Source organism: Charadrius vociferus, unplaced genomic scaffold (genome assembly GCF_000708025.1).
Source record: "Charadrius vociferus isolate BGI_N301 unplaced genomic scaffold, ASM70802v2 scaffold286, whole genome shotgun sequence".
NCBI classification, from domain to species: Eukaryota; Metazoa; Chordata; class Aves; order Charadriiformes; family Charadriidae; genus Charadrius; species Charadrius vociferus.
In genome coordinates this window covers 299,152-321,054 of record NW_009648967.1, presented here as the reverse complement: position 1 = coordinate 321,054, position 21,903 = coordinate 299,152, and the positions used below count along the sequence as shown (strand labels likewise).

General features: G+C 37.2%; 1 protein-coding gene across 1 annotated transcript in view; it reads left to right on the top strand.

Moving 5' to 3' along the window:
- PCSK5 (proprotein convertase subtilisin/kexin type 5) overlaps positions 1-21,903 on the top strand; it is a 237,051-nt gene that overhangs the window by 199,157 nt on the left and 15,991 nt on the right. The window contains 2 exon segments of the mRNA XM_009887718.1: positions 11,689-11,831; positions 13,040-13,240. Of these exon segments, the coding sequence (XP_009886020.1) occupies positions 11,689-11,831; positions 13,040-13,240 (344 nt within the window).

Sequence of the window (21,903 nt, the reverse complement as noted above, 5' to 3'; positions counted from 1 at the left end):
TTGATATAGACTGTAAGAGATAAAAATAATTAACTTCTTCAGTTTATACTGAGTGCAGGGTCACTTATAGAAGCTGTATGAATTTAAAGGGGAATATCAGACCACGGTGATATTGCATTGTAAACTGGGAGCAATGAAATGCAAGTGATTCACTTTGAGGGTGGTGAGGCACTGGAACAGGTTGCCCAGAGAGGTTGTTGAGGCCCCATCCCTGGAGGTGTTCAAGGCCAGGCTGGACGTGGCCTTGGGCAACCTGGTCTAGTGGCAGGGGGGTTGGAACTCGATGATCTTCAAGGTCCTTTCCAGCTTAAACCATTCTATGATTCTATGATTCTCTTACTGTCTACAAATTACAAAGCTTAACTGATATTTTTTTCCTTTTTGTGGACACAGGTCTAGTTTTAAGGACGGTTATATATGCTAATTATGATAACTGAAGTGCCTGTTTTCCTACTAGCCAGAAGGACAGGTAGTTTTTGGCCAAAATATTTTTCACAAGGCACCAAAGAATAGATTAAACTGCTACCTGCAGTCTTGGGCAATGTTGTCCTGCCTTGTGCAGGCAAAAGAATGGATGAGATTTATTCTCTTCTGGCATGATGCCAGATGCCCACAGAGTAGAGCAAGTAATGTGGGCAGACTGCATAGGAAATCTCTCTTCTTCATCAGTAGTGACTCTACAGTCAGATTAAGACACAGATATCGTACTTTTATATTAGTTTGATACTTCACATTCCATGTCAGACATTTCAGAAAAGAATGTAAAACCCACCCAACAAGTAACCCTGCAGGTTAGTGTTCACCAGGTGTGATGACACTGAGATGGAAGATAGACAGCGTTTGTAATATTTTCTGGGATCCTCAGGGAATGAAGTAAAATCTGTCTGTTTCCCTTCAAATTTGGACCAGGTTTTGTTTTAGGGGTCCGGTGTGGTAATACTGTAGCTACATTGAAGTTCTAAAGCAAAGATAGGGACTGTCAGAGAAACTTAATCAAGGACAGATAAGTCTTTGTAGTTTAAATACAGATGATGCTTTCTTTTAAATTCAGGCAATACTTTTCTTTCTGATTCACTTCATAAATTCGGAGACTGCTTGTATTTTAAGGAGATAAAGAATCTTTAATGCTCACAGACACCATTCTGCCTGCAGACACTGTTAAGTCCTGGGATACGTAACAGGAAAATTGTCTTAGGCAGCACTAATCCCAAAAGGATCTATGGCTTTGTGTACACAGTGTCAAAACAATGGTCATGCACAGCAGATTTCACCTCCCTACCTTCTTCTGCCCGCATGCTCTCAAATGCATCTGACTCTGCTTGCTGCCATACTAGCCCAATTGGCATGCTCAAGCGCACGGCATCCCATGAGATCTGAAAGGCGGGCTCTTGCCCAGGCATTGAAAACTGAAGTGAGAGCCAAAGACAAGTCAAGTCTTAAGGGTGACATCAATACATATGCTTAATCCTAAATTCTTACAAGCTTTGAATATATTCCTACTGCTGTGCAAGCAAACACAAACACAAAATTGGGCAGACACAGTGTCTGAGAAAGTGTGCTGAATAAATTTCAAGTCCACGCTTCCAAGATTATGACTTTGGTACCTCAGGTTTGATAACCCAATATTGGACACTCTAGGCCTGCTTTCTAGAGCAGCAATGAGCTATTAATGCTCCCTCTGATGCAGATAGATCATGGGAACTGTAGGTCTTCATCACCTCTGACCATCAGGCCATGATTAAATTTTAACGACCTGTCTTCTGTTGGGCACCAGAAAACACCATGAAGCCTACAAAATTAAATCAAATTTTCTCAACAAATGCAGCTTTTGAAACCAAAAGTTCTGCTGAAGCAATGTCATTAAGGAGGAAGATATTCTTCGTGCCATTGCAGCATCTGGCTTCTACATCTCAATGCAAGTTGACTTACTCACAAATTTAGATCACTCCAGAATACTAGCCATTTATTCTCCAGAATTCTAAAATTTAAATGAGTTTCAGAAACTTTCTTCAGAGTAAAACTTACTTTTTTAGAATGCAGTCAGCTATAAGCCAATGCTCAGGACAAGAAAAGAACACTAAGGTAAAACTGCAGAATTTAAGCCACTTAAAGTAATTATTCTAAGAGAATTTCAGAGTCAATACAATGCAAGAACATAAAAATCCTAAATATCCATATTTGATATACCTAAAATACAACACATGGACCACGGTGTTTTCTCAAACACTTTCATCTCTTGCTCTCTTTCTAATACTACAATTTGCATTTGCCGTTTTGCACCTGCATAATGAACAGACACAAAATATGAGTACTTACGAAGGTGATAAGTGACAAACTTCTCTGATATGCAATATCTACTGACTTGCATATGTACACTTCACAAGCAGAAACTGACACAACAATAATGGTAAATATGAACACCTAGTTCATTGAGGAGCTAAATATTTGCAACACATGGAGCTCACGTGGATCATTGATAAATTCATAAGAATCAACAGAAGGATAGGTCTTCCTCTCAGAAGGGACTGTGAAAGTCAGGCATTGCCCTAATTTGTTTGCCTTCTTGCCAATGTCCTCCCATGGAGCCACACATTCCTGATCCAAGTCTTACTCACCAACTTGCCGATTCACTTCCACTCACCTCACCCAACTTGCAAAAGTACAACATGTTGTGATATTAATACTTCTCACAGCTTGGCAGAGATTACCTCATCTCCGTGTAGCAAAATACCATGTACATCGCCTTTTGACCCAACCAGGTTTCTGCAGAGAGCAGAACAACATGGCTTTTCCAACCTTTGCACCTCCTCCATGAGGGTGCAGAGTGAAGAATGTTCAGACCAGCCATTGCACTTTTCTCTTTCAAGGATACCTTACAAAAGAGACAATCACCCAGAAACCCCAAGGAGCAGTGCTCCTGAGAATAGAAGCCTCAAAAATAGGCATTTAGGTGCAAGCGTGACTCTTTGTTTTTGCAAGGCAAAGCCTGAGCAACTCTCAAAGGTTATCTAGAACCTGGCTATTTCATTTGGTCTGGGTTACAAGGTCTATGTACAAACATACAGCTATAGAAGCGGGAAGAGAGACTCAATAATCCAAATGCTCCATCAGATCCATTATACAGAGTGAGATGGGGGGGAATACAGTCTATAAGGCAGTGGGAGTGAGAAAAAAAGGTATTTGGAGAAGATTTAAGGAACCTGTGAGATAGCTAAAAGGGCAGCACTGTGAACAGGCTCAAGATCAGGTACAGATTGCAATTCTGGCAGTTGTGCTCATGATTAATGAGTAAAAAGTGATCTGGTTCCCATAGCAACCTAAGAAACACAAAGGAAAACTTCATTTCTTCAAACCTTCCCTGATGATGAATAGACCTTGGCTTTCAAAATACCAGAGAAAATTATGATAAGGATCCTTTTTTATCTCAGAGTAAATCTTCCTCAAGAGGTTAATCTTGCAGAATGGAGTTTAGATTTGCAGATAATAGGACTCGTTTCCACAGGCTTCTGGAATGAGAATATGCAATCTGTGCAAAAGAACGCCCAGGAAGATTTTGAACTGTTCTTTTCTGATTTTTAGTACTGACATTTCAGTGTAGACAGAACATTACATTAGACAATGTTGTCTTTCCTAGAGTACAGGTAAAAGAGAATTTTCTTGCACACTGAAGATACAAGATGTATATGTTAAAGAAAACATTCTGTCTTTCCAATTTTTATTTCTCTGAGAAAGAAAATTGCTTCCTGGGTAAAATCCAAACTTGGGGCAAGTCACTGGAAAAACTTAAGATATGAAATTGAACCATGAGTTCTGCAAACACAAAATATTCCAGACTTTAGTTTAAAGTTCTCTGTAGAAATAAGAGCACAGAAGAAAAATACTGCATCAGACCAAAAGTTCACCTAGCTCAGTAGCCACTGACCAAACAGTGAATATACTCCTAATATTACAAAGGAAAACAAAGCAAGTATTGGTACTTCTTCAACAATCTGCAGTTCAGGAGCTTCATGAATCAAAACAGTAAAGAAATGTTAGCTGCTGAGTTCTGCTGGAATTACTGAAGAACAAATATATTAAACCAAACATAATCTAAACCACCTGCAGACTGGACCCTCTTTTGGGGGAAGTTTGCTGGCTCCCTGGGGCACAGATCAGGGATGTCACCAGAAAACTGATGAAGTTAATACAGTCTTTGAATTAATACCTACTCCTGGTCTTTCACATGAGTACCAGTGATGTTTCAACAAGACCAAGATCAGTCAGAAGAGGTTTCAGGGCCCTGGGAAGAATGCTGAAGTATTCGGGAGCACAGGCAATGTTTTTCTCAATCCTCCCACTAATGGGGAAAGACACTGCAAGAAACAGGCAAAGATCAACACCTGGCACCAAGACTGGTCCCTCTGCCAGAACTTTGGGTTTTTTATAATCACCAACAAATGCCTAATTCTGCCCCTGGAATGGAGTAACGCTGAAAACAATTATAAACTAGGAGATAAATGGCTGGAGAGCGTCCCTGCAGAAAGGGATCTGGTGGTGCCAGTTGACATTAAGCTCAATGAGAGCCAGCAGTGCATCCTGGCAGCCAAGAGGGCAAACCGCATCCTGGGGTGCATCAAACACAGCATCAGCATCCAGTCAAAAGAGAGGTCAAAAGAGTATTTAGAGTTGTGTGGCCTCACCTTGAGTACTGTGTGCAGTTCCGGGCACCACAATTTAAAGAGGATGTGAAGGTCCTTGAATGTGTCCTAAAGAGGCTGACAAAGCTGGTGACAGGGCTCCTGTAAGGAGTGGATGAAGACTTGTCTAGTTTGGAGAAAAGGAGGCTGAAGGGTGACCTCATTGCTCTCTACAGCTTCCTGAGGAGGTGAAGTGGAGAGGGAGATGCTGATGTCTTCTCCTTGGGGTCCAGGAACAGGATGCATGGGAAAGGTTCAAAGCTGCACTAGTGGTGGTTTAGACTGGACATTAGGAACCATTTCTTCACCAAGAAGGTGATCAAACACTGGAAAAGGCTTCCTAGAGAGGTGGTCATTAACCCATGCCTGTCAGTGTTTAAGAGGCATTTGGACAATGCCCTTAATAACATGCTTTAACTTTTGGTCAGCCCTGAAGTGGTCAGGCAGTTGGACTAGATGATCGTTGTAGGTCCCTTCCAGCTGGGAGTACTCTATTCTGTTCTGTTCTGTTCTGTTCTATTCTATTCTATTCTACTCAAGCAACTCTACCTCAATATGCACTTGTTTCAATTCTTTGGGTTCGCACCAGCCTAAAGCTCAGGGTTTTGATATCTCAGTTAAGGAATTGAATTATGGGACCACTGTAGCAGTTCGCCTGTAGCAGTGTGAATCTTGGATTCTATCCATATAAAGATATTTCCCATGTGAGTTTTGCCTGCAGAAATTTATTTTGTTAATGAAAGACCAATGGAAACCAGCCGTTCAAATTAGTGGTAAAACCTGCATTGGTGTCTGTGGCTTAAACTTAGGACTTCTGGCCCACTGTCTGCACTTTTGCTTGTAGGAGAGCACTCTTTGGTAATGCTAATCACTTAGAGGAACTACCTGTATAGTAAGAAACTATTCAAACATAAGGAACCATCTCAGCGTAATAAGTGTGTTCAGAAAATGCACTTCAACACATAGAAAGTTTGGTTTTAGTAACATACAGCTTTATGCTTCTTAAAATGATCACATTGAGATTTTGACAGGTGGAAACAGTAGAGCAAGAACAAAACATAACATCTGAGCGATAGAATACAATCTAAGACAAATATTCGTAATTGTTACATAGTACTGCTGATGTCAATTTAATTTCTAGTGAAGTACTCTTACCTTTTATTTTACTCGGAGTACGAATGAACCACTAGTTCTTCTTTGTAACCCTATAAGCAGTAACTTCTCTGGTTGATATCACATTTTGGAGCTTCTTATGTGGTGTAAATCTCACTACAGCACTGGTCAGCTATGTCTGGTGAGAGACTAGAGCTTTCTAACCCAGTATTTACAATTTAAGCCAGTTTTTAAAATTTTCTATTCCTTAAAGTTTCCTGATCTCATTACTTTCCCTCAGTGAAATCTCATCTAAAATTTGGTGCATTTATCAACATACATACAAGTATGTAAGTATTTATGAATGTTTCACCTCAGTCATACAAACCATTGAACCATTTCAGGTAATGTATATTATAATACTAATTTTTGGTTTAATTTCATTTTATCTGCACTTCATTTCTACTCCTAACTACCACATATTAAAATTCTTATTTGATCAGGAAAATATGGCTCGTTCCCTTTATTTTGTCAATGAAATGCAATTAACAGCAAGTGACATTATTCCTCTTTTAGAGTAAGGTAATTGAGATTAAAGCTGTGTGGGTTTTTTTCAGGTAATCTGCTTTACAGCAAGAATAACACTCAGAAGATTTTTTATTTGTATTTGTCTCATCCTAATTGAAGGTAGCTTTATCTTAAATAAAAAATATTACTAAAAAATGAAATAGAGGTAATTTTACTAAAAGTATGTTTTTTGGAAGAGATGAAGTCTATTCAAAGTATTTTTTTTCTTTTTTGACTTAAAATACATATATTTTTAATTCACTAAATATCTTGACTGAACCAAAGTTGTATTCTTTGGACAGAGGAAATACGAATGCCATTTTTACCCTGTATAAATCTAACTGACAACAGAATCCAGTTTTTTACTTGATTAAAAGTCACAATCTTTTCTGGTTACTTCCTGGTAACATGACTTGTCAAAATAAATTATAATGGCAGAAATAAGAATAAAGATAAAGCTGATTTACTGACAAAACACTAAAAAAAAAAACCACGAGATGAAAAAAAACAACAAAAAAAGACACAGACAAACAAATACCTTCTCAAACAAACTGGAACCTTGGTTCCACAACAGAAATCTTCATTTTTAAGGCATAGTGAGAGTTGAGTTTTCAGTATGCTCTCAGTCAAAAATAATATTAAGTTTGGATTGTATTTTTCAGTTATTTTAGTTAAGATGCCATAAAAACTGCAAAAAAAAAAATGGTCTAAGATAGTTAAAATATATAATTACTCTTGTTGGTGATATAGTACAATTTATAGTACTTTTTTTAGATTATTGTAAATTATTGTTCAGGGGAATGTAAGAGGCAAATAAAATCTAGCAGTAACTGTTGAAATTAAACAATTACTGCAGGCTGGTTCTTAAAGGAAAACTGTAATGTAATATAAAATCATTTTCAGTCATTACATTTAATTAAACTGGAAAGGTAAACCAGGCATTAAGTACCAGGCAGTGAATATCCTGAACTTTTGAATGCAAAAAAAAGTTGAGTGCATTTAGCACATTATAGGCTCATGGCTGAGCCAATAAATAGTTCAGGAAATTTAATTTTTAAAAAAGTTCATAAACAAAACAGGAAGGTAAAATAAATGTTACAGTCTAAATACAGATCCTGCAAAATGTACCCTTGCACTTAACTTCAACTCCCAGCTTTATTGTATACAGTAGATAAAGTCAAGCATGCATACAAGTCATTGCAAGATCTGGGTCTAATTAGACGGGATACCTTGAGTAAGTGCTACTTAAACGTATAGCGGGGTAGCCATGTGAACTGTCTAGAATTAGGATCTAAGTACCATGAACACTCAAACATAGTGAAACAGTGACAGGGATTTCCAAAATGCTCTGAAGCTCATTTTTAATGTAGAAGAAATTATGTACCAAATATTTCATTAAGCTTCTACAGTAATACTACCAAAAAATCACTTACAGTGTTCATCTACATATTGGAACAAAAATACCCTTCCAGTACAACAATGCTATGCTTGTAGTGCTAATGCCCGTACTTCCCTCCCGGAGCAGAAAAAAACCCCACTAATTCATTTCAAATCAGAATGTTCCAACAGAATGCATGAATGTTTGGCTTTTGACCAATATTTAATCTTTGCGTGTACCTTTTCTGTATTATAACATAGCTGCACTCCAAATGTATTGTACTTTAGAAGGGTGGGGGGTGGAGGAGTGAACAGGAGTAGCAGTTTATTACAGACAAGGAAAGAAACCAAATGACTTTTTCTATGAACTCTAGATGATCCTTACTTATCTAAGAAAACTGCAGTAAAACCAGAAAGTCACAGAGGACTTGGTTTTTTTTCTGAGGCCCTATATTTTAAAATTGGTTGAATCCTGTTTCCAACACTATCAAGATCACTTTTGTTTCTGTCTTCAAAAGAGTAGCACAGGCTCAACATAGTGGAAATCAATGGAAATGGAAACTGTAAAATATAAATAAAATATTAGCAGTTCTCATGGCACGAAGACTTTTGGAACATGACACACTAACCAAGCCACTTTGCTCCACAGAGATTTCATCATTTTATAGGCAAGTGAAAGTCACAGTGAATACAAGAAGTTTGTTACTGCTGGTCCAAGAACTGATTGTGACAGATTTTCAAGAAGCCACTGTTGAAGAACTGCACATATATATCCATAAAATTCTCTAGGCTTAGTTCATTCTTAAAATTGATTTCCAAGATTTTGGAGACACAGTATGTGTTAAATATCAAATCTTCTATTGCAGGAATAGTTGCATATCTAGCCTTCTCTCTCCCTGCTATCAGACAGTTGCCCTCTTTGCATTCCTTTCTAAACTATCTTCATTATTCCTCAACAGTTTAAATTCAGAAACTATGACTCAGTATAGAAGGTGGTAGAGCTGCTACTTAGTGGGTATGTCTTTAAGAGAAAAAACAATGGTTCAGTAAGGTTGATAAATAATGTAATGTAGTAGACAAACTGGCAAATGAACTTAGGTTGCACTAGCCTAATGACTGCATGTTTTTATTTCACAAAATTGTCAATAAATTCTCCCCAGCCTCCAAAATCTTGGGTTTGGAGAATGACTCGGTGCATTCCCAAGTGGAATACAGCAAACCAGCTATTCCTATGAAATTTGTGGCCTTCTAATAACGTATTTACTACTACCAGTTCTGTCTATACTTTGTGTAAGCAGCAGGATGCAAGTGGTAGCTGTGAAACATTTTTTTGCCCTCTCTACAATATGTATCCCAATCTGCAATCTAAACAAACTATTTTACCCATACATTCCTAGATACTTTCTCTTAGATCCTAAACCAACTCAAAATACATGGTCTTTACTTAATGGTCACTTACTTAATTTTTTCTAATCTGTTTCCAAAGGACAAACAGACATCGTGTCTTTGTTTCAATTACTGCTGAGATCTGGCTCAAATTGAGCTATATAGATAGTCACCCATACAGGCAAAACCGAAAGGGCAGTTAGGAAAGAAAAATGTCGTCAGAACCTCCCACAGGAAAGAGAGGAAAAAGTCCTTTCTTCATAAAAGCCAGAAAGTACATGGAGAGTTAGTTACAAAACCCCCAAGCGACCCCAGCAATTTTAACAATGTCTCTTTGATGCATACCCTGTTCTTTCCATCAATGAAACATAAGGACTGTATGTGCCAATACCACAACAATTTTCAAAAGGTATACATACACTTATTTATTGTCATATCAGCCTGGCTCCTTAGAATGGTCTATAAACACTGTAAGGAAAGATGCCTGCAGAAATGAATTGGGGAAAAATTATCTCAGGAAGTGTCCTTCTGCAGAAACAGTATTTGTATTTCAGAAATCATTCAAAAAGAAGCCCTGGACAAACCAACTGTCTTTTATCTAGGAGTAAAGGAAGACTTCATAGAAAATGTTTTCATATTTTAAGAGTATTTTCTGTCTTAACATAAAATCTAATGCGAAGAACACTAGATCAGGTGATTGCTGTTTCTGTTTGGGCTCTAAACAGTAAAGAGAATATTTTCACAGATCTGCAACATTTCTGGGTAAAACTTTACACCTCATAAATAAATTGCTAGAACTACTTGCAAAACCAACTGCATGTTGCCTAATAAGTTTGCATGTGTAAAGTGTGATTTATTGTAGACACAGTTCAAACAGACTCAGTGAAAATTTTTCCTTATGAGTACTATTAATATCAAAAATAATTTATAGGCATTTCATAGTAGAACAGTTTATAAATACATTCAACCAGGTTGTTCTCTTTCCTTCCACTCTGCTCCCTTTGGGATATTTTAGTAAGACAAAAGAAATAGAAAGCTAACAGAAGATAATGGAAAGTTATAGAGAATATTCCTTACTTTGTGCAAGCATAAAGCCATATCAACCATTGTCACAGTTGTATAATAATTCTTCTGTTCATTCAACAAAATTTTTGAATGCAAAAATTAATTTTCTGGTGAGAAAGTTTACCCAAAAGCTGTGCCCTCCTCACCCCAATATAGAAAATATTTGTCTAGCTCAGGATTTTTAAGATTAAACTGATTACTTATGTGTTTTTGAAAAGTTTGCTTTGAAAAGGTGCCAAATGCTTTTAACTTATCTCTGCAACAAATAAAGAAATAGGATGAAACTACAGATTTGGACAACTTCGAGTTTCCTTTTAAGAGTTCATTTTGCCCAGCCTGAGCTCCTGGGAAGGTTCTGCTTTTCAGAACAGCTCTTCCTTAAGCACTCAACACCTTCTAGATACCTTATGTTGAGGACTCAGAAGTCGTAAGTCACTGCAAAAATACAGGCCAGGACCTGATTGTGGAAAAGTTTATCTCCAAAAAATGCAAAAAGAGACTCAGAGGTAATAATGTTCTAGTTATAGCTGTGGTGATTTTAACGTAGGAAATACTAACATAAAAATGGTGTAGCAACAGTTCATTTTAGCATTCTGGTTTTAACTCTGAATATTATTTACATAATTTCACACTTTTAATTTCAGATGACCAACAAATCTGTATAACATGCATTCAGAACTACTATATGTAAGTATAGCTATATAGCTCTTCATGCCTGTACATTTTTCTAAAGCAACAATATGGGTTTCACTATATAGATCCGTACGTTTTCACATTTCTTTTAAATATTGACTACCTGAGAACAGTAACTTTGGAAATTGGTAACTTTGGGTTTGGGAAATGCTGAAAAACTAGCCGGTCGCTCACCATCAAGGCCTTTTAAACCTTATGGACTGATGTCAACTTTGCATATATGAAGACAGGAGTATGGAACAGAAAGGGTCTAAAAGTTGACCAGTGCCTCTGGATTTGGAACTACTATGCTCTTAGTATATCATGTCCAGTTTTGTAAAAATACAAAGAAATTAAGCAAAGGAAAAAATACATAAATTAATTGGAAGTTTAACTTAAATGTAGGAAAAAGAACTCCTCTACTGCTTTTCAAAGAGACAGTTAAGAGATCTCTGTGAAAATTACCATGACAAAAGAAAATGTTGATAAAAAGGCTATTCAATCTAGCTATAAGCAATGACATTGGATTACATATTTTTACAAGCGATCAGCTCTTTACAACCACAATACAGTTATTCCTAATTAAGCATGCATTCTTTTTTGTGCCTACATTTAAAAAAGCAAATCAAACTACTTATACTTAAGAACTCTGAGATTAGGAAACATGACTTGTTAAAATTTGCCGGTTCAATAAGTAACAGAACCACAAATACACTTTGAATCCATTGTTAGAGGAATAATTTCTGTTCGTTAGGATGAGAACAGAGCTTTACCATTACCGTACCTAGAAACATATATGAAACAAGCTCAACTCAAAAGAAACTTGCTAATGATGTTCTTCTTTATCTTGCAGGTATAAGCAGCACTGCTATAAATACTGCCCAGAAAATACCTACAGAGATGAAAGTTCTCTGCAGTGTAGAGAGTGTCCTAGCAACTGTGACAGCTGTGACAAGGAGAAGTGTGACTCTTGTAAGGAAGGCTTTTATCTCTCAGGTAAGCAAAGTACCAAGCATGGCATATAAAGGAAAGTATTTTAGACTTGTTCTCTAGAGAAAGAGAGTGGACTCAACTTCTCAAATTCATACATCTTTTCTACAGCAGGCAGTGGAGGCTGAGAGGAGTTAGCACTTTGCAGAATCCGGTCATTTGCATTAGCATAAGATGGTTATGTTAGCCAATGGTGCTCTTTGGTTCAAAGGCTCCGTATATTTGACTACAAAATCCCAGGGTTTTTTTTCTACTTTCATTTTTAATGCATTTCCACTCTTTTTGGCAAGTACAAAATATACTGTATTTGATTCAGACTTTGTGAAAGAAGGGGGTTTTAATTCAAAGAAGGACATGGAAACGTTTCCTTACTATTTGCAAGTCCAGTTTTACTTTGACTTTCGGGTCCATGTAAAGTAACAAGCCTTAAACACCCTGAAATGAGCTCAGTTAAAACCACTAAATGCCACACCAGATTCACACAAGACTAGGAATCTCTTAGCTTTATTACAAAACCATAAATCAGGCAGGTCCGGTTCAGACATGGGGCCAAATATGAATCACGGGAAATCTTGGACATTGCCCAGAAGTGGAGTACAAAATCATCACACTCATGGATAACTCTGTGGTCACAACCTGAGGTCATCTGGTGGTCTACACTTTTTTAATTAAAACTTGAGGAAGCTCAAAAATCTATCAGTGTTAGACCTTCTGGGGGCTTTGCCGCCATATGCCAACCCTTAAACTGGATTAGATTTACCTAAGGTTAGCTTTACATACACCAGAAACTAGAGATTCATTCAGTCCTCAGAATTTGCATATATCTAACAATCTTAGAGAAATCTGGACTTAGAATTTATGTTGGGCCAGTACAAAAATTGGGACACAACCATAAAATGTTTATCCAGATTTGGACTTTGGAAAGATTTGTATGTAGCAGTATTTAGGGTATGGATGAAAACCCATCTAGATATAAATTTAAGTGCTGATCGGTTTGGTTTGTGAAGTTTACATAAGCAACTGACCTGAATTTAGGTTTCATGCTAAAAAATCGGTTTATATAGCTACAAAAAGTTTCACGTGTTCTTATATGCTGTTTTTTTCTTAAACTGTTTCTTGCTGGAGACAGAGAGATGCTACAGGTGGGGTACCTCCTTGTCAGGATTAAAAGGGGTCAGTAGAGACCAGGATGCCAGGCTCTGTTTCTGTTGCAGGTGGCACATGTGTGAGTGAGTGTGGAGATGGCTTCTTCACTGATGACGTTTCTAGGGAATGCGAACCTTGCCACAGGAGCTGTGCAACATGTGTTGGGTACAGCTATGAGAACTGTACTGGGTGTAAAAACAGTTTCCACCTATCTCATGGGAAGTGTCTGAATCCAAGAAATTATTCACCCGATGGGAAGTTCTGGAGTGGTAAGTTGCAATGGATTCCTTAATCTTTTCTGTTTCTCTGAAGACTACTAGAAGTTTTAGGAAGAGGATATCAAGATCTTGCAGATTGTGTGAAACTGCACTTTTGTCAAACTCATGATTTTAAAAATATACTGACCAAAAACATTGGTTTCACAGAGTGAAATTCATCTTCCTAAAAATAGCCTAACATTTTAATTCAACTTAGGTGTTCCTTATCTGGGAGTTATTTTACTTGGATAGATAAAAGATTAAAAAATAAAAGACAAAAAGATAACAAAAGATTAAAACGATAAAATATAGGTAATAGATTAAGGTACTGGGAGTTCTTTATCTAAAGTATTGGAAGCCTTATAGGCTATGTTTTAGACAAGCTTTGTGGCTATTGATTCCCCACACAGAAGTGAATGTAAGTTGTAGCAAATGGAAAATAATAACATGTGTGTGTGGTGTGTGTTTAAAAGCAAGATTTCTTCTTTTCTCTTCACCCCACATTGTAGGCATGCGCCGCTGCCTAAGCAATCAAACACAGAACACAAGATGTAGAACTACATTCTGCAGTTCTTGTGCTACCTTGGCCATTTCCACAGCCTTCACAAAATAATCAGTTCTTTCTTGCTTCCCTGATCTATAGCATGGGAAAAAAAATTATCTGTTAAAAAAAAAAAAAAAAAAGGAATTGGATGGAAAATGCTTTTAAAATTTGAAGTTGTTGAAGGGAATGATAATTAGTTATTTTCCTTCATAAACATCTTCAAATGCATCCCAGTAGTGTCACAAATTTCTTGTTAAGAAAGTGTTAAGTGAAAAGTGCATAACAATGTTTGTCATTCCCATTATGGCAGTTATATAAAGTACAATTGAATCCGTTATGCTACCGAATGAGCCAGTGCTAATAGTGAATTTATCACCCAGCACACAAATTAAAACTCATTTGTTATGAGTATTCATTCTTTTTAAGTGAAACCTGTGCAGCACATTGAATCTCAACAGTCAGGACTGCAAGTGGCACTTTTTAATTATATGTAAGCCATACCCTCCAAAGAGGGTAAAATTTCCTCTAGAGTTTCAATAGCTGCTTTGCTGACCACTGTAACCAAAGAGAAAAGTCACTGTCATATAATCCTTTCACTCTCTTTATAGTTGTAAAACATCAGCTGGAATAACACATTCAGTTTTGGGCACAGTGTTTAAAGAAAGAAGTGGGCCTGTTAGAGAGGAAACAGTGAGGATTACCAGAAATCTAGGGAAAAAATTATTCACAATGAAAGGTTCAGATAAATGAGGTGCTTGGGACTAAATGAGAAAGCTAAGAGGAACACAATCACAAAGAACAATGGAATAGATTGGGTCACTGTAAATGTGGTAAACAGGACTTAAAATCCAGAAAAGGCGTTTTAGATTTGGCATGAGAAAAAAAAAAAGGGGACTTTCAATTGGAATAATGGAATAATAGTAGAATATTTGAGGAGGTTTGGGGATTTCCGTCACTAGGGTACTCTAAGAACACATGAAAAGGATCTGACAGGGATGTTTACTGAGTGGAGCAAGAGACTAGATTACTTAAGGGCCCTTCCAGTTTTATTTTCTATCTAATACATATTTTCTTCTGAATCCTATGTCTTTATTTGACTCAAACACATCAAAGAATTACAATCCTTAGATCTATATGACCTTGCATTAAAAATTGAAATATAGTAACAAATATTTTCAGAAAAAATATTGACCATTTCTATTCATTACCTATCTGTGGAGAAATGTTGTATCAAAAGGAATAACATTTCTTCACTTCAGAAAAAAGATCAGAGAGACCTAAAAAGGAGAAATATTAATAGAAAGATGGTGTGCACCATGCATTTCCTTGTGTTTCATCCATATGAGTAAATATTTTTTCAATTTGAGATTGTCTACCTCAGCGCCGTGGAAAGATTGGTTGTCCATTTCTCGTGCTGTCAAACAAGGTGACTCATTGTCAGCTTTTTTCTTTTGAGGAGACAGCTGATGCAGTTCTGTATATATCAGCATTGCTGTGTTGAGAAACCTCTTTCTTGAATACAGTTTCTCTTTCCTTCTGGTGGTTAAAATACATCTTACTTAGGGGCATTTCAGACTGTAAGATACATCTGTCTCGTAGCTGTACTGGCTTGAACATTAATGACTGCTCCAAAGTCACAGGATTCTTGCTGCAGCTGGTGAGGGGAGCCCAGGGAACCTGGCTGGAGGCTCTTCACCTTCTCTTGGATAGACCTGCTGGGATTCCTGCAGTGCAGCAGCAGCTCTGCCATGTAACTGCTGAGAAAGCGATGTTGAACTTGGTGATATCTTGAGCCTTTTCTCACCAGGGTGGGCTTCCAACTAGTAGTAACCTTCAAGTCAAAATGTTAAGGAAGTTGTCACTGTCTTCACTGAAGTTACAGTCTGAATAACTACATTTATCAACAGTTTGTGAGGTTTCTTGCTGAGACACTGTGGGATCACCTGGTTCTCATAACAGTAATTTTCATTTGTTAATTAAAAACAAAATCTAAATTTTTTGGCTAGAATGTCACTCTTTCACTCATTTCTTTTGATGATGCATTCAAGAGGCAGATATCAGCTGAGTCCAGATTTCCAACTGTGCAATCTATATTAGAAGTTCTCGTTCCATGCTGAAGATCCTTAATAAAAAATAAAGGATTCAGGCATGACCAAACCACATTTAACTCTAGCAGTGCATCTCACCAATAGGGTGGTTCCTAGTTAGAGACTGCGGTACATTTCACACCTTGATAATGTTTAGAAATACATGGACAATTTTAAAAGAAAAAAAAAAAAAAAGAAAAAGAGTTTCATTATCTGTTATAACTGTTTTCTTTATTTTCAAAAGCTTTCTGAAAACCAATAAAATTTAGGAGAGGCAGTCACTGTCTTTTATTGATTTGTTCAACAATGCTGTGGGATTAGTACGAGAATGGACAAAACGAAAACTTGTCTGTGATGCTTGAAACTTACTGTCAGTGAGGATTCTGGCTGGCATACCTGTACAGAAAAGCTCCCCGGACCTGGAACAATGATCCTTCTCCAGATCTTCTTAAGCATTTCTGTAGAGCCTCCTCTTTTCCATTATATATTTTAAAGAAAGTGATGGAGACAGAGAAAATACTTTTTCTTTCATACACAAGTGCAAAGTCATGACACCTTTCCAAGTTTTTCACTGCTTCCTCTGGACATACCTCAAAATATTTTATCCCAGTTAACTTTTTTTGTTCTTTAGCTTGTTTACAGCTACTTTAATTTTCTCCATAGCAAAATATAAGGATCTTCAATCTCATGTGTTGTCAAACTCAGTTTCTAAGGGTAGAACACAGCATGGGCATGGTTCAAGAAGCTTGTCCGTTCTTCAGGGGATATTAGAATACTTTCATATTTGTTCACCAGCCCAGTGTGGGCAGAACTGTGGCTAACATTTGGCTTTTGGCTCTCATCCTCTCTGCCTGTTTATCAATATATGCTTCTTCCGCAGGGTGCTCGGTGTCCTCAATGCATTTACAGCACCATGGCAGAGCTGCCTCTGCCTGAATTAAAAAATCTAATTAAGGAATACAGGCCAGACAATTATTAGTCTTCCCACTTTGGGGGACTGAGCTGGGCGTGGGGGTCAAGTATGAAATAAATAACCTCGCCCCTGTCATGGGAGTGAAGATGAGGTCGCACCAAGCTCATTCTCAGCACATGCCCTGCCCCAGACAATGCAGGAAGACAACGCAACGAGGAAGATGATAGCCAAAATTTCCAAATGCGGCAGTTTACGTCAGCTTTTACCACATTAGTCTTCTATTTACTCTTTTTCTTTAGAAATGTTGCTAACAGAGAGTTGAGGTATTAGACCTTGAACTGTGTTTACAAATAATGAAGCCATTTCTTGTTGGCTCTTTCAGCCACATGGATTCAGTGGGCTCCACTGTGGTTTTAGTGACTGTGTTGGTGTATCATATGGGACAAAGTGAGTTTTGGGAAAATAAGACCATTATTTTGTTTGATTCCAAGGCTAACATAAATTAAAGGAGAGCACATCAGAGGCTGCCACAGAGAAACCAACATGCAGTCTGACTTTCTTTGCAGTTTGAGAGACTAGTCCATCTAGATGAAGATTAAAACCTTTGTGAATGTGGAATACACTTTTTTTTTCCATGTTTAAGTTTTCACTTCTATTTCTTATGCAAGGATAAATGACAGACCACTCATGAATTTTTATGAGCACACACTCCAACAACCAAAACATTATATAAAAAACAACTTTCTAAAATGATATTTACTTTTGGGGTATACTCTGCTGGGCAAATAGTTCAACTCATATCAGGAATCATTAATAAGTCATATCCAGGTCTGAAATATGAAACAGACCATGTCTGTTATCCAGGCTTTTAAAAGTGAGATCGAGCCCTGTATTTCTAGCGTGAAACATCTGTATTTTATCTCATGTACCAGATGATGAAATGACTTTGGAAGCCAGGAGACACACTAGTGTAAGCTTGATTCACCAAGTGAACACACACACCCTTTCAGCTGGATTAGACGTTTTGCAAGTTATGGTCAGGTCTTCTTTTTGCCTGTTCACTGTAAATACCGCACCCTACGAACTTGTGTTCCCCGGTTACACAGTTTAGTCTACCACATTCTTCTGAAAAGTTCAAAAGGAAAACAAAGGGTATGGAATGAGGTCTGTTTCTGATGCAAACTCAAAATGGAATATGTGCTTCTTTACATGCAGATAATATATGCTGTAGTAAATTACACAGCTAATAGCAGCTGGTTCTGTTTACTATTACATACCGCCCCCAATAATAATAACAGCAGCCTCCCCCAAGCAGCCATTGACCAACTGCATCCATCTTGCATATTTTTCTTTTCCTAAACACAGAGTAAAACAAAAACAGTAAAAATGTACTGTTTGAGAGAAAACAATAATTTAGTCTTTAAAAGGATTATTTAAAAGGACATTAATGCAGCTATGAAGATGCGCATATAAAGGTCTCAGAATATGGAAGGGAAAAAATAAAGGAATGGGGTGGGCAGAAGACAGCAGAGAAAGAAGCAGCAGGAGAGAATGGGTCATAGTCTTCCAAATGTGAAAATGTTATGACATTAAGGTGCAGGATTAGAGCGTCATGGGAAGAGTTAGGAGACCTTCTTAAGCATCATCCGTATGTGAAATTTCAGGTTGCTAGAGACAAGAAAAATGATTCATTATCCCATATGTTCTTAGGCATGGCAATTTTATATTCTAGCTATTTGTTTCTAAAGTAATACTATGGTTGTTACAAGATAACTAGATTGGGAATTAATAGTTATTGGGGATTGTGATTTACTTCTCAGTACTCCTATAGTTTCCTTAAATTTACAATTCACATAAGTCTACAAAATGGGATAGGTCTAGTATTTTATTACATGTGTATATTGTTTTCATTATGTTTTACCGTGTCTATGTAATTGTAATTACCTCATGGAGATACATAACCTGGATTTGTGTTTTTATTCATGACTGTATCAGTTTTGCAAGGCCAGTGCCACGTACAGAATAAAATCTAACAAAGCAGCATCTCAGCTGGATCGCATTCAAATCACATCTCACCACACAGTGTAAAAGCTAGGCAGGTCACCTTCTTAAAGGAATACATTTGCAGTTACAAACTGCCATGGCACTTCATTTCCTTCTGCATTCCTCACTGCAGCAATTGTGCCATGGTCTGATAATAAAATATACTGTAAAAAATACTCTCCTTGTATAAGTCAATGTCTAGAAGCTAAGGGTATTAAGAAATGTACAGAGGTAGCTACTTCCATAGCAACTTAAAGATACAAGTTTTTAAGTCCCCCTTTTACTCACAGAAGAGCATGAATAAATAAGATTTAAAATGAAGAAAACAAACCATCTTTTATCAGTTTGAACACTTACTGCTCGCACTACCTGGCGTAAAGATCCATTGTCAATAAGGATTGGGTAGAGAGAGCAAGATGGACAGCACAAAGAAGATGAGCATGTACTGGTAAGAACTCTTATAATGCAGTTGTGGGTTTAAACGAAATTAAGTACCATAAGGTACTTCAAACACTACTGTATTTAAGGTCATGTCTCTTTAGATATGGCCATACCTCTGCTCATATGTCCTCAGGTTTTGTAGAGGGTTTCACATTGGCTTTTTTTAATAAACTTTACATTTTCTGGAACAAGTGGTGAGCATTTGAAGAGGAACACACTTCTTTCCACATGGACCTATGTTTTTCACCCTGAATATTTTTGACGACTCATTTAGTCTTTCTCTAAAATCAGATTGAAAAACTCTGGGAGCTCAAAGTAAGATCACTTAAGCAAAAAGAAAGGAAATATGGGGACATTGTCTTAAATGGAGCTAAGATTTCACTAATTTTTTCCTTAATTCAGTTTGGGCTCACAGTTAAAATCTTACAGTATTAGGTTTCAAGAGATTCTGCCATTGTCTCATTCATGTTGCACAAGCCCAAATGAGACAAGAAAACAGAAAAAAATATATTTTTCTGTCTTTCCCTGCCCTTCCAGTTTGATAATCCCTTGAACAGACTGAATGGGCAAGAGCACTATTGTAGCTTTAGAGCTGCAGCAAACCTTAGCTCAAGAAATGTCACTGTGTGATTCAGTTTCTCAGTTTCTAGAAAGGAATAGGAAAGACTTTGCTGGGTGTATATTAAAGTTGTTACTCATTGTGATAAAGGTAGAAGGATCAATGTGGCATTGAGTCAGATTTTGGCCTGAATTGGGTTTAAATAAAACGTGGGTTTGTTTGGGGAAAAAATAAAATAAAATCCACCAGCCCTCCTCCCCGCCCTCCCCCCAAAAAACCCCCAAGAAATAATATAAGCTTAAGGATAAAAACAGCTCAGTAGGTCTGAAAAGGTCGTACATTTTGGCCTTTAACAAGAGAAGAGCAGAACAGTATAATAATAGAACACAGTGTTTTTTCAGAGTCAGCGTCCCATTTTTGGAATATGTGTGGTTTGCAACTCTACATATTAGACTTATTTCTTTCACATTTACAAGTTTCATTTGCAATCGTAAGAGCTACAGAATGAAATTATAAAGGAAAGATTGTTGGATCCTTATATCCAACAGAATGGCATGCTTTAGGGGAAATTAAAATACAACCCAAAAGCTAAAACCAGTCATTTCCAAGCTTTCCATTTATCATCAGTCCAAACACCAAGGAAATAACGTTTTGCATGACCATTTTTCAGCTTTGTAAGGTTATTCTTTGGAAAGTTCTGGTTACATTATTGCAAGTAGTGTCACCAGGTTTTCGTAAACACATCTCTTGTGTCACATTTGCCCACTTGAAGAACCTTTTGCTATGCTAGAAAACTTCACATCATTCTAAATGTGTGTTGGGTTTGGGTTTTTACTCGTAAACGAAAGCCTATTTCCAGTCAGTAGGAGCTCTGTCACAGGAAAAACTTGCTTTAACTTTCCAGAATTTAAAAAAAAAAAAAAAAAAAAAGTAAAAAACCCTGTAAGATTTCTTCTGTCAATACTAAAGTTGGGGCATTTAAGTGCTTATATTTCACTGGAAAGCTAAAGGTTGTCTCCTGTGCCAACTATCAGAAGCCCAACTGCTTGTGTACATTCCCCTCTGGTGGCGACTAGCAAATACTGCAGAAAACAACAAATGCTGCCAAAGGTGCAAGGATTAAATGGAAATTAAAAGTACTTCACTGAAAAAGATCTTTATTTTTAATTGTAAGGCTTGAAATGTTCTAGAAACAATTAGCTCATTTAAACATTCTTCAGCGGTAGGTAACAACTTCTCTGCTTAACCTCACCTTCCTGTTATTTATTTTTTATATTACATCAACTCTCTTGCCAGGATCAAGGTCCTTTTGCCCTGGCAACGCATACTTCAGCAATATTTCTGGCTTGCTTCTTCACACGCATAACCGATATTAAATTACAGCACTTAAAGCTACCCAGCAGGGATTTTTAAAAAAATAAAGCATAAGCCAGGGTAAAGTAGCTGGATGCAAAGCTGCTGAAAAGGGAAATGAAAATTTGCATTATTTACTGCATATTTAGAAAAAAGGGCAATCTTTTCAGTGGGAAAATGAGAACTTTGCCTTAACAAATTCTGAAGGTTTTTCAAAGCAACTGATGGAGGAAGTTCAAGGTGTTCAAGGCCAGGCTGGACGTGGCCTTGGGCAACCTGGTCTAGTGAGAGGTGTTGGAACTCTATGATCTTCAAGGTCCTTTCCAACCTAAACCATTCTGTGATTCTATGAATGGAGGATGTGCAACTGCAGGCAGACATCAGGAACAGATGGTCCTTTTTTTCAGCAAAGGTTTTAGAGGTAAAGTGAAAACCATTAATTAAAAACTGCATGACTATGCAATATATCATCAATTACTCGATATTCTTTTTCAGAGAGTGCCAAATGTCTAGTCTCTAAAAGGGAAAAATCTTAGGATTTGCAGGCCAGTGGGGATCTTCTCTCAAGAGCAGAAAAAGAGAGAAGGTCAGCATATTTCAGGATAGGAAAACAGAAAATCTTTAAACACCAAACATCCAGCTTTTCTGCAAAATTCCTTATATCCTTACAGATGACATCAGGAAGGACACTCTTTAAGGATTTGTTCAATAATGAAGAGTTAGGAAAATACAGAA